General features: G+C 43.6%; 1 protein-coding gene across 1 annotated transcript in view; it reads right to left on the bottom strand.

The window, feature by feature from the left end:
- aff2 (AF4/FMR2 family, member 2) overlaps nt 1-14,168 on the bottom strand; it is a gene marked incomplete at both ends in the record, with an annotated part of 132,664 nt that overhangs the window by 14,891 nt on the left and 103,605 nt on the right. The window contains 8 exons of the mRNA XM_079268092.1: nt 60-300; nt 5,975-6,090; nt 6,214-7,245; nt 10,605-10,809; nt 11,424-11,639; nt 11,769-11,919; nt 12,042-12,144; nt 12,864-12,981. Coding sequence (XP_079124218.1) covers nt 60-300; nt 5,975-6,090; nt 6,214-7,245; nt 10,605-10,809; nt 11,424-11,639; nt 11,769-11,919; nt 12,042-12,144; nt 12,864-12,981 — 2,182 coding nt within the window. The remainder of the gene's footprint in view (nt 1-59; nt 301-5,974; nt 6,091-6,213; nt 7,246-10,604; nt 10,810-11,423; nt 11,640-11,768; nt 11,920-12,041; nt 12,145-12,863; nt 12,982-14,168) is intronic.

The following is a 14,168-nucleotide window of genomic DNA, read 5'->3' as shown; positions in this document are numbered from 1 at the left end:
AAACTTGGTGTATTATACAAACAGGACAACGTACAACAGCAGCACTTTTGAGCACTTACACTGCCGTTCCTCGCGTGTGCCGACGCCTTGCCTTCACCTCTCCTGTGTCTGTGTGAGGAAGTGGAAGTGGAAGTGGAGGAGGCGGAGCAGGGCAGCGTCCCGGAGGCGACGCCCTCCTGGCCGAGAGAGGAACTGCTGTCACAGGTCCGTTTACGAGGCGGATCGTCAGAGAGCGGCGACAGGAGGGGGGGGAGCAGCTTGTCTTCACGCCGCCGAGACTGCTTCCTGTTTAGTGAACTGCTGAACACACACACACACGCACGCACACACACGCACACGCACGCACACGCACACACACACAAAGACAAATCAGTATGAGTATTAATATATTTATCGTAACTGAATATTATCTTTTTACTCAATGTTTATTCGTTGTGACTATTGCTGAAGTGTGATTCTTGCTACAGTGAACACCCTGCCATTGCTCAGTGGCACCAGAGGTGTGAGGCAGCAAAGCCATTCCCATTGGTTGCGCATAGCGGCCGTTTATTGCAGGTCATATGTAGTTCAGTTAAAACACATTCCCACAACAACGGCTCACAATTCATCTCGACAATAGGGGGACATAACCATGACAACAAACTATAACTGACAAATGATGAATCGTGACTCATAAAACATTGTCAGACAATATATCAAAAAGCCACATCATAGCACAGCGGAGACAGATAAATGTACCACAAACCCACGAATATGAGATAAAAACAAACGTTTATTTTTCTTATTGTTATTACATTATGAATGGAAATATAACTATATGTGCTTTGGGGTAACGCCCTACTTCTGAGTGAACCATCTTGTTGAGACTTCACCTGCAGTCGCTGAGTGATGTTTTCCTCCTAAAGTTGTTGTGATTCTGCCCTCCCTGCTCGAGCATCGGCGGCCATTCCCTCAGCCGCCTTATTGTTGCTCTTGTGACTCATATTGTTTGCAGCACAACAGATCATATTTTTATGTTTTTCCTCCGCCTGGAAACTCTGGGGGTTTGATGCGGCGGGAAAAGTTGCTGAGCTTGCAGAACATCGCCCCGGGCCCCGACATTAGTGATAATATACAAAACCAGGGAGACAAAGACTAATTAGCTGCTGCAGTGCGTGTGTGTGTATGTGTGAGTTATGTGTGTGCTTTTGTGTCTGTGTACAGTATAATTGATGTGTGCACGACAATGCTAATTTGTGTGCATTTGTGTGTCTATCCTTGAGTGGATGCCGGTGTGCAGGAAAGCATAAGAAAGCTCTCATAGCTCATTTATGTATGTAACTCAGAATATTTATACATACATACACATATACAGTATATACTGTATATATACATATACATATATTTACACATATATATGTATATATCCACATACATACACACATATATATAAAAGAGCTATGAGAGCTTTCTTATGCTTTCCTGCACACACACATACGTATACACATGTACATACATACAGTATATACATATACACATGTACATACATACAGTATATACATATACACATATACATACATACAGTATATACATATACACATGTACATACATACAGTATATACAGTATACACATGTACATACATACAGTATATACATATACACATGTACATACATACAGTATATACAGTATACACATGTACATACATACAGTATATACATATACACATGTACATACATACAGTATATACATATACACATGTACATACATACAGTATATACAGTATACACATGTACATACATACAGTATATACATATACACATGTACATACATACAGTATATACAGTATACACATGTACATACATACAGTATATACATATACACATGTACATACATACAGTATATACATATACACATATACATACATACATACAGTATATACAGTATACACATGTACATACATACAGTATATACATATACACATGTACATACATACAGTATATACATATACACATATACATACATACATACAGTATATACATATACACATATACATACAGTATATACATATACACATATACATACAGTATATACATATACACATATACATACATACAGTATATATATATACACATATACATACATACAGTATATACAGTATACACATGTACATACATACAGTATATACAGTATACACATGTACATACATACAGTATATACATATACACATATACATACATACAGTATATACATATACACATGTACATACATACAGTATATATATATACACATGTACATACATACAGTATATACATATACACATGTACATACATACAGTATATACATATACACATATACATACATACATACAGTATATACATATACACATGTACATACATACAGTATATACATATACACATGTACATACATACAGTATATACAGTATACACATATACATACATACAGTATATACATATACACATATACATACATACATACAGTATATACATATACACATATACATACATACAGTATATACATATACACATGTACATACAGTATATACATATACACATGTACATACATACATACAGTATATATATATACACATATACATACATACAGTATATACAGTATACACATGTACATACATACAGTATATACAGTATACACATGTACATACATACAGTATATACATATACACATATACATACATACATACATACAGTATATACATATACACATATACATACAGTATATACATATACACATGTACATACATACAGTATATACATATACACATATACATACAGTATATACATATACACATATACATACATACAGTATATACATATACACATGTACATACATACAGTATATACATATACACATGTACATACATACAGTATATACATATACACATGTACATACATACATACAGTATATACATATACACATGTACATACATACAGTATATACATATACACATGTACATACATACAGTATATACATATACACATATACATACATACATACAGTATATACATATACACATGTACATACATACAGTATATACATATACACATATACATACATACAGTATATACATATACACATGTACATACATACAGTATATATATATATACACATGTACATACAGTATATACATATACACATGTACATACATACAGTATATACATATACACATGTACATACATACAGTATATACATATACACATATACATACATACATACAGTATATACATATACACATGTACATACATACAGTATATACATATACACATGTACATACATACAGTATATACAGTATACACATATACATACATACAGTATATACATATACACATATACATACATACATACAGTATATACATATACACATATACATACATACAGTATATACATATACACATGTACATACAGTATATACATATACACATGTACATACATACAGTATATATATATATACACATATACATACATACAGTATATACATATACACATGTACATACAGTATATACATATACACATGTACATACATACAGTATATACATATACACATATACATACATACATACATACAGTATATACATATACACATACATAGGGGCTCTCGCTGACATTTTGAGCCCAATATGAACATTTTCCTTAAGTCTGCATTTCTGCAGACTCTGCCTGAGGGAATTACCCATAATTCCTAGCGTTGTAACACGGGTTTACCAGTGGAAGCCCGAAGGCATAAAAAAAAAAAGGTAAACAAAGAGGACGGCACATGGGTGCCTTGCACATTAAATGAACACAGAAACATTAAGGATTTAGGATGACACTTTAAAAACACATGGAATCAGAGGAATGCGAGCAGAGACGATCACAGCTGATTTATTCATCAACTATTTCTTTTCATGTTGTTATTGAAGCTGTTTTGACAAAAACAGCTAAATAGATTATTTGAAATATCATCTTGTCTCGTCAGGGAGTAAACAATATATAATAAATACCCACTATTATACGTAACATGATATGTCGCAGCTAAGTGCTGTCCCCTTCGTATTTACACCATTTCAAGCCCCTGCAGACTCTCACACCCAACCCTTTAGCAGCTGACGTCCCTGAGGGTTCAGGGTGTAAGGCCTTAGGGGGGACGTTGGGATTGGTCCACAGACTTTGAACAACATACGTTAGCGTTCCTGCTAAAGTCTCCTTCTCATCTAACTTACAAACACGACCACACATCTCGTCCTGCAACGACGACAGAACAAGCTTTCAGCTGGGGAAGGTGCACGGCTAACGTCAGTTTGCAGGCTAGGTAGCGTTAGCTACTTCAGGCTAACTGTTCAGCTGCAGCACATTAACCAGCATATCAACTGAAAATGTAACTTTGCTTTGTTTGGACACTGGTGTGGTCTCAATATCCACCTCAATATCACTAACAACACACTGCCTGGCCACGGCGTGCTAGCTATGTGCTAGCTACATGGCAAGTTTGTTTCCTTTGTATCACGTTAGCGACAATTAGCCTGCTGCTGCTGTCAATCAATGAAAACAAACATGGACACGCTTCTGGCTGAGAGGAAAAGGAGTATTTCTGATATTTTCTCAAAATAATTTCTTCCCTTCCTATCAGTGATAAAAAAAACTATTAATAATACATGTAAAAGACACATTGACATTATGTTTTTACTACAAAAAGGGATGACTTCAGATTCAGAAGACTATTTATGGTCTTTGCTGAATTTGAATGTGCTCAAACGCTCCAAAACAAACACAAGCCTTTCCGGGGTCAAACAGTTGGCCCTTAACATAAGTCTTTTCTTATTATCTGTTGTCAAAATACGACCTGTCTGATTAAAACGGGGTGATAATAACTGTCAAAAGCCACAGTTTAGAAATTGCTGAATGGGTCTGAGCAGGATGATCACATCATCCAGTTTACAGCTTCCATAAAAAGCCTCTTGGATGATGAACAGACACTCTGGGATGTCTGCCGTACAATGTCACGGGTTCAAGTCCAGGTCGCCCCTCTCTCCCTTCTGATGACGCCGTGATGCTATAAAAATATTTCCTCTGTGGCTGTCACATCGAGGCTTATTTACAGCGACAGCCGGCGTAGTCTGTTTTGAATAATTCACACGGAAAGCTGAAATTCACTTTGTCACTCTGGTGTCACAGTGTGGATTGAACTCACCTCTGCGGTGACTTCAACGCCACATTGAAAATGTTAAGCCTGCCTCGAAATACTCAGTAAACTTGTCTGATTACCTCCACTAGCGTCAATCCCAGGAACATGAGAATGTGGCGTTCAGGGGAAGAATGGGGAAAGGCAACGCTGAATATATTTTCTCACAGTGTGTTATGCCATGCGGACATGTTCATTGGAAAGTAAGGTCCTTTAAATCTTGATTCACCATGAACGTGGTTACCTGTCCTCCCTGTTAAAGCTGGAGCGCCGGACTTTAACAAATAAATGTCTGTTACAATCAATCCCTTGCCAAACGAGTTCACACAACGCTGATTAAGCCTATCGCCGTCATTAAAGGCTCTCTGTATTTCACACAATACCGGAGTTGTGGTGTCTGTGGCGCCCTGCATTTTATGCCAACCAGCCAGAGCTAAATGGGGCAGGAAGGAAGGTGGGGGTGAGACCATATGGATGGAGTATCAGCTCGGAAAAACTTCAAAAGATACGGCAGTAAAATCCTAAGAAGCGTCCAAGAAAAAATGTCTGGAGTGGATGCTTCAGGTAAAAAAAAGAAACTTACCGTTCAGAGGATTTAAGTAAAAAAAAGCTAAAAGACAGCGAGGACAAACATCTCGAGCATGTGTTATAAGCTGCGTCGACAGGGTTTTGTGTAATTACTCCCACTGCCAGTAGGGGGCCATAAATACACCGCACTCCAGCTTTAACTGACACGGTTTGGAAAGACACTGTAGTGGGTCCCTGTGCGAGTACTTTCTTGGGCAAAGTACGGTACTCACTCTGCTGAGCTGTTCTTGTGGTTGTGTATCGGAGAGATGCAGGGCGGGAGGAGCTGACAGTCTTTGTCCAATCGCAGCTTCTTATTGCCGTTGACTGACGACTCAGTGTGGTCCGACTGGAACGCAGAGGACAGAAAACACACAGTATTTACATTTGAGAGAGAAAGGACACAGATTGTGTCGTGAAATATATATGACAAAAATGGGACTTAAACAGGGAGAATCCGACGCCACAACACCTTGTGTTTCCTCTTGCTCTTGTTGGTGTGTTTCTCTGCTGGGACCGCCATGTTTCCAGCGGCCTGCCTCCTGTGTTTGCCCTCCGTCCTCCCTGCCAGCTTGGGATTACTCTGTTCTTGCACAGGGGGGTTGTCCAGGACCCCCGGACCTTGGCACGCCTTCTCTCTGTCCCTCCCCGCCGTCCGGTCCCTCTCCCCGAGCACCGATCGGTCTCTGTCCTCTCTGTCCGTCTGCCTCTCTCTCTCCGTTAATCTGTCTCTGTCACCTTGCCTCTCTCTGTCCTGCCCCAGCCGCTCGTTTTCTTCCTCCTGCTTCTCCCCTTTAGGTGGCTTCTGCTTCTCCCTCAGCCCCGGCCACTCTCTCTCGGCCTGCTTCTGTCTCTCCCTCTCGGGCGCCCCTATCGTCTCCCCCTGTCTCTCCCTGTCCCTCCCCTCGCTCCCGTCCCTTTCGGCCAGTCCCGCTTTGGATCTTTCACCCAAACCCTGGCCAGGTACCCTGCTGAGCAAACTCAGCTCGATTTTCACCCATAAACTCTGGATCTCTTGGTATTCCCTCAAGGGGGACGGAGACACCTCGTGTCCCACATTGGGAGGCGGCGACATGGACACCGGGTCTTTGCGCTGACCTCCTAACCCTCCGGGGTCAGGAACAGAAGTGCCAAATGAACCAGTTATGTTGCTAATGCTTAGGGCGTTACTGCTGCCGTTGGCACCACCGCTGATGCTACCGTTACTGCTGCTGCTACCATTAGTGGTCACACTGCCACCGTCTTTGACTCGGAGGCCCTTCCCTCCGAATGCCCCCAGGCTCCCCGCGGACCCGAGGCACGGGGGTAGAGGAGGCGCGTGCGCGTTGGACAGGGTCTGCGTGTTGATGGCCGAGCGAGTCGTCTGAGGCGGCAGCGCGGGGATCTTGAGGGCTTCCTCCGAATCCGAGTGGCATTCGGAGGACGAGGAGGACGAGTCCGTCTCGATGAATTCGCGGGACTTGGGTGTGATCTTGGTGCTCGGACCTCTGTGTTTCTTCTTGTCCTGTTTGAAAAGGCGGAAAGGGACAAAAAGGGAGTGAGCTCTGGGATGACTTAACAACACGGCTCATTATTCATATTCATATGCAGTGACCTATGAGAATCACTGCGGCTGCTGATCAGGAGAGTGCACACAAACACACAAACCTTGAATCACTCTACAGCCTCCACCGCGATTAACAAAACTGCCTTTTGTTTTCTGAATCTTTTGCAATCTCAATGAAACTAAATCTTGCTGATATGATATCAGCCAAAGCGTTTTCAAGAATCAGTTACGCTACAAATATATATATGACTGCATGTGATCATATCATGCAGATACGGCAGCACACGCTTTATTTTCCTGCGTGTAACCGTAGATTTAAAAAAAGAAATAACTTTATCTCAGGTAGGTGTCCGCTGAAGGTTTCTCCTCACCGACGGTGTTCAGCCCTGATTGCTGCATGTCCAACAGTCCTACGGCTTTCAGGCGTACGAGTCCCGTGCCGAGAGGAACTGGGGAAAGTGAGCGAGCGATGCCTTTTCTAAAAACACATTGCCGAGTGATGTCAGTGACCTTTAAGCACCGCAAACACTCAAAGTGTAGAATTGCAGCCATTGGAGTGACACAGTTATATAAGGAATATCAATACTCTCTCTCTTGTTCTCTCCGCCTCCGTTTGCTGCTGTGACAGCCTTTAAAGAGGACTTCTCCCCTGGCCTCAGCGACCAGCACAGCTGGATACAGAATCTCTGTTGCCAACCATCCCGAGGATGTAATTGAGGGTCTTGCCTCCAAGCAGCAGACCGACCCTGACGATCTACCCAGTGATATCTCTTTGAAACCCATTTCTACAGAAGGCCCTTTGACTGGTTGGTTGCGTGTGGCTGAAGAATACCCAGAGCTCTGCATCGAAGGCGACGCGTGTCTGATCGCGTTTGCCACAGCGTGTCTCCGTGAAGCTTGTGGCCTGAAAGACCGAGCACAGGAACGCGTCGGGTGCTGAGTCTATTCAGCCAGAGTCCAAAGCCCCGATAGCGTCACTGCAGCAGCATCCTCTTCCTCATGAAGCCCCGACGGTGAGCCTGTTGCATCACACCACCAACGGACTAAGTTCACCATGTCATTCAACATCAATGTAGCTGTCCAAATGTCACTCAAACATTGTGGTTCAACACAGAGTTGTGGATTCTGATGCAATATCTTGGTGGATTTTTGGATGTCGTGTATTTTCAGACAGTATGTGATGTTATTTGGGTAGTATTTGTAAATAGAAAGTATCTTATCACCTTTAGCTGCAACAGACTTGCTCTCTTTCTCTCTGCTGTGTCTCTCCCTTCCTCCCAATTTAAAGGACGATTTATATCATCATAATATCATGACAACAATAATAAGGGGTTTTGCTGAATTTTTAGGGCGCTTCAAGCCTCCAAAGTTTGAAGGACAAATCTGGAGGTAATCAAATCAAACCCCATTGAAACACCAAAACCATCAATGTTAGTCCATCCTCCATCCTTCCTACTGAGGACGAACATTTGAACAAACACACCACCATTTCCTAAATTCCTGAAACAGCTGAGCATTGAGTTCAGCAAAGATGACTCAAACAGGAGGAAACAGTGGATTTGTTGGGGACTAAACTGCATTGTCGTCGAATATTCAGCTTTCCAAGTGTCCTTGAACACGTCATGCGCGACGAATGCTTCCGTCAGAGAGAGCAACCGAACCAAAGCTTCAAATTTGGATGTTTCACCAAAAACACATTCTACATTTTTCATTTAAATTGTCGCCCAAAATAAACGTTAAATTCTGCGCTCCTCGGTGCAACCGGGGAGCCATCACTGACTCGTGTGGAGCCGCAAATCTTTTCTTTTTCCAACATTGGTGACACTTGCAGGTACTTGGACAAATGTTAGACATTGTTTTCTATTTAAAAACATAAAACGTAGCAAAGAAATTCAACTTGTGTTTTTATACCATTCATGGCATTATAACTGTATTACACTGCACTGAAGATATGCTTGACTCTCTACTTCTAGCCATGGTGGTGCTGGTTCCATGGTGGTGCTGGTTCCATGGTGGTGCAGGACCTAAATATTGCAGTAAAAAAAAAGAACGCCCCGAAACTGCTTGGGGTTCAGAGGATTTAGTGTAATTTCTTATTCAATTATAATTTAAAGTTATACACAGTCGTGGAGGTAAAGCTTTGCAGTGGGATAAGTGGAATCATTATTTTGTTCTTAATTTTGTTGTCTTGAAACCAATTATTCCATAAGAAAGAAATAAGTGGACGTTGAATGGATTCTGTGCAGCGACAGGATGAGGTTGGAGCTGTGAATGGTTGTCAGGCCGACTGAGCCTCAGCCTGCTGCTGACGGGTGGGCAGACGTCAGGGTCAGACATGTCACTCTCTGGTCACTTCCTCAGCCTGTTACACCAGCCTCCGTTTGCTCGTCGCTTCTGTGGGAACGAGCTTTCCATTGGTTCAGTATTACGGACGGCCGTCTGCCAATCGGTCTCGGAGTACATTTGTCTTTCAAAGCAAACAAACGACACGACGTGAGACTCCGCTGGCATAAAGGTCACGAAAGATCAAAACAAGGCACATCCTAAAATCAACTCCAGAGGCTGTCGAGAGCTGGCTCACTGCTTTTGTTCTTCTAAAGTTGACTGCGACCTTTCACCGGAGGCATAAAAACTCCACATTTCTTTTTCAGTAAAAGTAAAGTGAAGATGAGGGATATTTCCATCTCCTGCTCTAAATGTTACATCATCTTCATCCTTGTCCGTCTCTATCTGTGCCTTTGTTACATGAAGCCAGTTTACTATAAGTGGGTTTCTTTCTCGTCCATTCGTTCTCCTTGAAACGACCCAATCTTCATAAAACCACACAGTGTTCACTCATTATCGGCACAGACGATGGCCGACGATTTGGCTCCATCTCTTTGACTCCCTCTCTCGCGTTCCATATTTCGATAAAACCAGTCAGCGTTGAGCCGTAATGGTCATGTGATAATACCGTTTTATCTTGTAGAATTTTACGACTCGGACAAATCGTCCAGAGACAAGAAGGATGAAGTGACCATTACGGGACACGCGGGCAGTGACACACGTTTCTTTACATATTCCAAGAAGTTGAGAAGTGAAGGGTGAACGTCCCGAGGTGCTCGTGTCTTCTTCTTTCCTTGGGAAAGTCATTTGACTGAAAAGGGGATTGTGGGATTAGCTTCCTGCCAGTCATAAATAATTACTGGATTAACTTTGAGGGATGAGTATTATTACGAGCAACAATTAATACCATCACTGAGTAGAAATATGGAGAAAATGTCTACGTGCCCCATGAACTCACACTCACATGTGTCTCCCGCCTCTCAGAAACAAACCTGGTTCACGCTGACAGCAGGTGTTGGCGCGGGGGGGTGCTGTAGCGCTGCTGGTGGAGTAACCGAGCTGCTGTTTGAGATGGTGGCACTGCGAGGTTCTTTCCTGGGGGCTGTTTTCCCACTGGGGGGTTTGCTTCGTGGCCTCGGGGGGTTCTGAAGCTCCAGGGAGGGGGGAGGCAACAGGTCCTTCTCCCTAGCTGCAGGGCTGCGGGGGGGGGGGGGGGGGGGGGAACAAACAGGAGAAAGCGTCACAAACCCGATTAAGAGTCACCCTTGAGCAAGGCACTGCTGCCGTCGCTGACAAACAGTCGACGATGATGCTCGCCTTGGCCAGCTGCAGGGGGGGGGGGGGGGGGGTGTGTGTTCAAATGAAATAAATATATCAGACAACATGAAATAATTGAAAACAGCATGCGCCCAGCCAAACTTGTTAGGATGTGGAACGCCTAAAGACAGGAAAAGGGGAAGCGAAGAAGTGGTGGAGGGAGAAAAGAAGAAAGGAACGAAGCTGGGAAGTCTGTGTTTTTCTTCCAATTAGCCTCACATCAAGCGGAGCAGCCAGTTGGGCACGGCATCTCCTCAATCTCAGCATTTCTCCCAACAGATGTGAGGATGACAGTGTTCAGTGGCTGGCTGCCAGCAGGCTCGTGATCCCCTCGAGCCCCTGTGAGCTCTCCATGCTAAGCCACGGTGTTGCCTCCAAGGTGCTGAACACGAGATTGGGAGCATTTCTATCGCCTCTTGCCGCGGTGACGGCTCGGGTCGAGGCGGTGTTGTTATCTGCAATGGCCGCCGTATGAGCGCAGTGCTCTTCCTCACCTGTGCTGGTTTGCTCTGCTCCACGTCTGGCTCTGACCATCCTCCACACTGTTCGACCTCTCCGTCCGTCTGGGCTGCTTCTTCCCCGTGGTGATCCTCCTCTGGGTCGCGCCCTCCGGCCCTGACAACAGGCCCGGTGACATCCTCGTCTTCGACCTCTGACCCTCCCCTGAGGCCTTCTGGCTGAGCTTGGCCTTGGCCTTCTCTCTGCCCGGGCTGCGGGAGGCAAGAATCGGTTTGTCTTTTACGGTTAGAGAGACATTTTTGTCAGTTTGTTCATCCCTCCGTTCGTGTGTAATTCATTCATTCGTTCTTTCAACCGATGTTTTAAACATCCCCTCCTACCAGAACGCTCCCCTCGTATCCTTGTGTTCCACCGTTTGGGCAGCTGGAGCCGGGGTGCTGCTGGACACGCAGGGCTTGGTCTTGGCGGCCGTTCCCACTCCTGGTGCTTCACTCCTGGGAGAGAAAGTCCCCGGACCCTGGGGGATGGAGCCTGGGCAGGGCACCATTGAACCAGTTTAAGTATTCCAGATCAAACCAGATTATTGTTGTTATTTGTTCTACTGTAAACCGTAGCTGCTGTTTCACACAGTAGACGCTACTGTCCGTACCAACCTGTGCCATGTTCTGGCTGAGGGGGAACCTGGGGTTTGGTTTGAGCTTGGACCTTATTCAACCAGCTGTCCAGCTGCCACTTGTTGGCAGAGGGGGGCTCAGGCTACAGGGGGGGAAAACAGAAAGATTTCACAAGTCAGAATAAACTTGACGGAAATCACAGATTTTGTCTTTAAAATAATAAATCCGTAAAGCGTTAATTTATTTTCCAGACAGAAAAGAGAACTTCTTTTAGTGAGATCTGAAAGTAGCTCTGTTCATTCAAGATCAGAGTTGTGAATTGTTTCAACATAATGCTGAATAATTTTATGTGTTTCATGCTACTTCATGAGTTAGCGTCGTCTGTCTGTCTGTCCTGTCTGTCTGTCTCTCTGTCTCTCTCTCTCTCTCTCTCTCTCTCTCTCTCTCTCCTCTCTCTCCCCCCCCCCCCCCCCTCTCACTCTCTCTCTCTCTCTCTCTCTCTCATCTCTCTCTCTCTCTCAGTGGGTTTGACTGCAGAGGCTCGTGAAACCCGGCAGCGTCGAGCCATTAAAGATAAAGTGATAAATAATATTACAATTCAGCTCTCTGCAGTTGGGAGTTTTATGACTTTCAGAAGACCACCCAGAGACTGTGTGAAGAGACCGTTTAATGTACAGCCAGACACACTGCGACGCTATTAGTGGCGAGTCGGGAAGAATAAAAAATGCTAAACAGGTGTTTTTTAACACACACACACAGAAATCATGATAATTAGCTTAGTTCTTCACATGATCGTCACATGATGTAATTGATCAACTCGTGTTTTCCACCCTGTCTTTCCATATGGAACTGGAGGTTCACCTCTGGAGTGTGTGTGCGGGACGTCTGGTTATACTCGCTGTCACTGGAGCTGCTCTCTGATTCGTCTGTGTCCGACTCCGAGCTGCTCTCGGATTCACTGCTGCTCCCTGATGCTCCACTAGGGAAGGAAGGAAGGAAGGAAGGATAGGAGGAAGACATTTCTGTTCGTTATGTGCTTGTTTGAAAATCAAAGGATATGTTTCGAGATCAACCTGTGACAAAACCATCAGGGGATCCATATCTATAACGTGAGAGGACTCTGGAATTGAATCATGTCACACCCACAAAACAACGAATGTCATAATGTCACAAGAGGACGAGGAAGCACGTTCTCACGGTCACTGTCACTTCTGACAGGGTTACATGAAGATTCACATGAACCAGAGAGCGAGGCACGCTCCCTCGCTGTTTGATATTTTGAAATGAAGCAGCTGCCAGCTCTCTCTGGAGGAACCCAGAAGGAAAAAGAGTCAGAACACAAGATTCAACCTCATGCAGATGATGCTTCACTTCCTCTTTGAGGATCATCAAATTCACCAGCCAGGTTCAAAGTGTTGGATATCTCAACAGTTATAAGAAAATAACATTTTTGACATTTATGAATGAAATAAAATGTTCTATAAATCAGGTTATGAATGATATATGAACAGATCTCTCTGTAAAAACCTTCAGAATACTGAAGTAACTACTTCAGCTCATCGATCACCATGCAACACAAGATTACCAACATTAAGACAATCATTTCTGTTTAGAAATGCGTGGGTGCGTGGATGAGCGCGTTTCTGCCGGAGACAGGCGGCGTGTTGTGGTCGTATTCTGACCGCGTAATAGGGAGAAGGAGAGGCGGTGGTGGAGAGGGGAAAAAGGTGAAAATGTTGATTAGAAACGTATTTGTAACACGTCAAACACAAACGTAATCAGGGAAAAAATACGTTTTTACTCAAACATAATTGAGAATGCATTTTAGTTTTGGGGGAACGTCATTTTTAGGAGACAGGACTGCACCATTAGACCACCATTACATTTTTCCTCTCGCGCACCCCACTTTGGGAATCCCTGCTCCAACTTCCTCGATGAGCAGACAAACCATCAAACTCTAAAGTAAAGAGGAATGCTCACTGTCAGTGTGCTCGGTTGTGATGTATCTCGTTTAACCGATTAAACAAAAAAGAAGAAGAAAGATAATTATTGGGGAAGCCAGTCACCCTGTCACTGAGTCAATGAAAATGACACAAAATATATTAATCGGCTATTATTAAACGCATAAACACAGCGTTGTTTTGGACCTGTCTCCCTCAATCCTCT

This window comes from Melanostigma gelatinosum (assembly GCF_949748355.1).
Source record: "Melanostigma gelatinosum genome assembly, chromosome: 5".
Taxonomy (NCBI): domain Eukaryota; kingdom Metazoa; phylum Chordata; class Actinopteri; order Perciformes; family Zoarcidae; genus Melanostigma; species Melanostigma gelatinosum.
The sequence above is the reverse complement of the archived record's forward strand: the minus strand, read 5'-3'. Positions and strand labels throughout refer to the sequence as shown.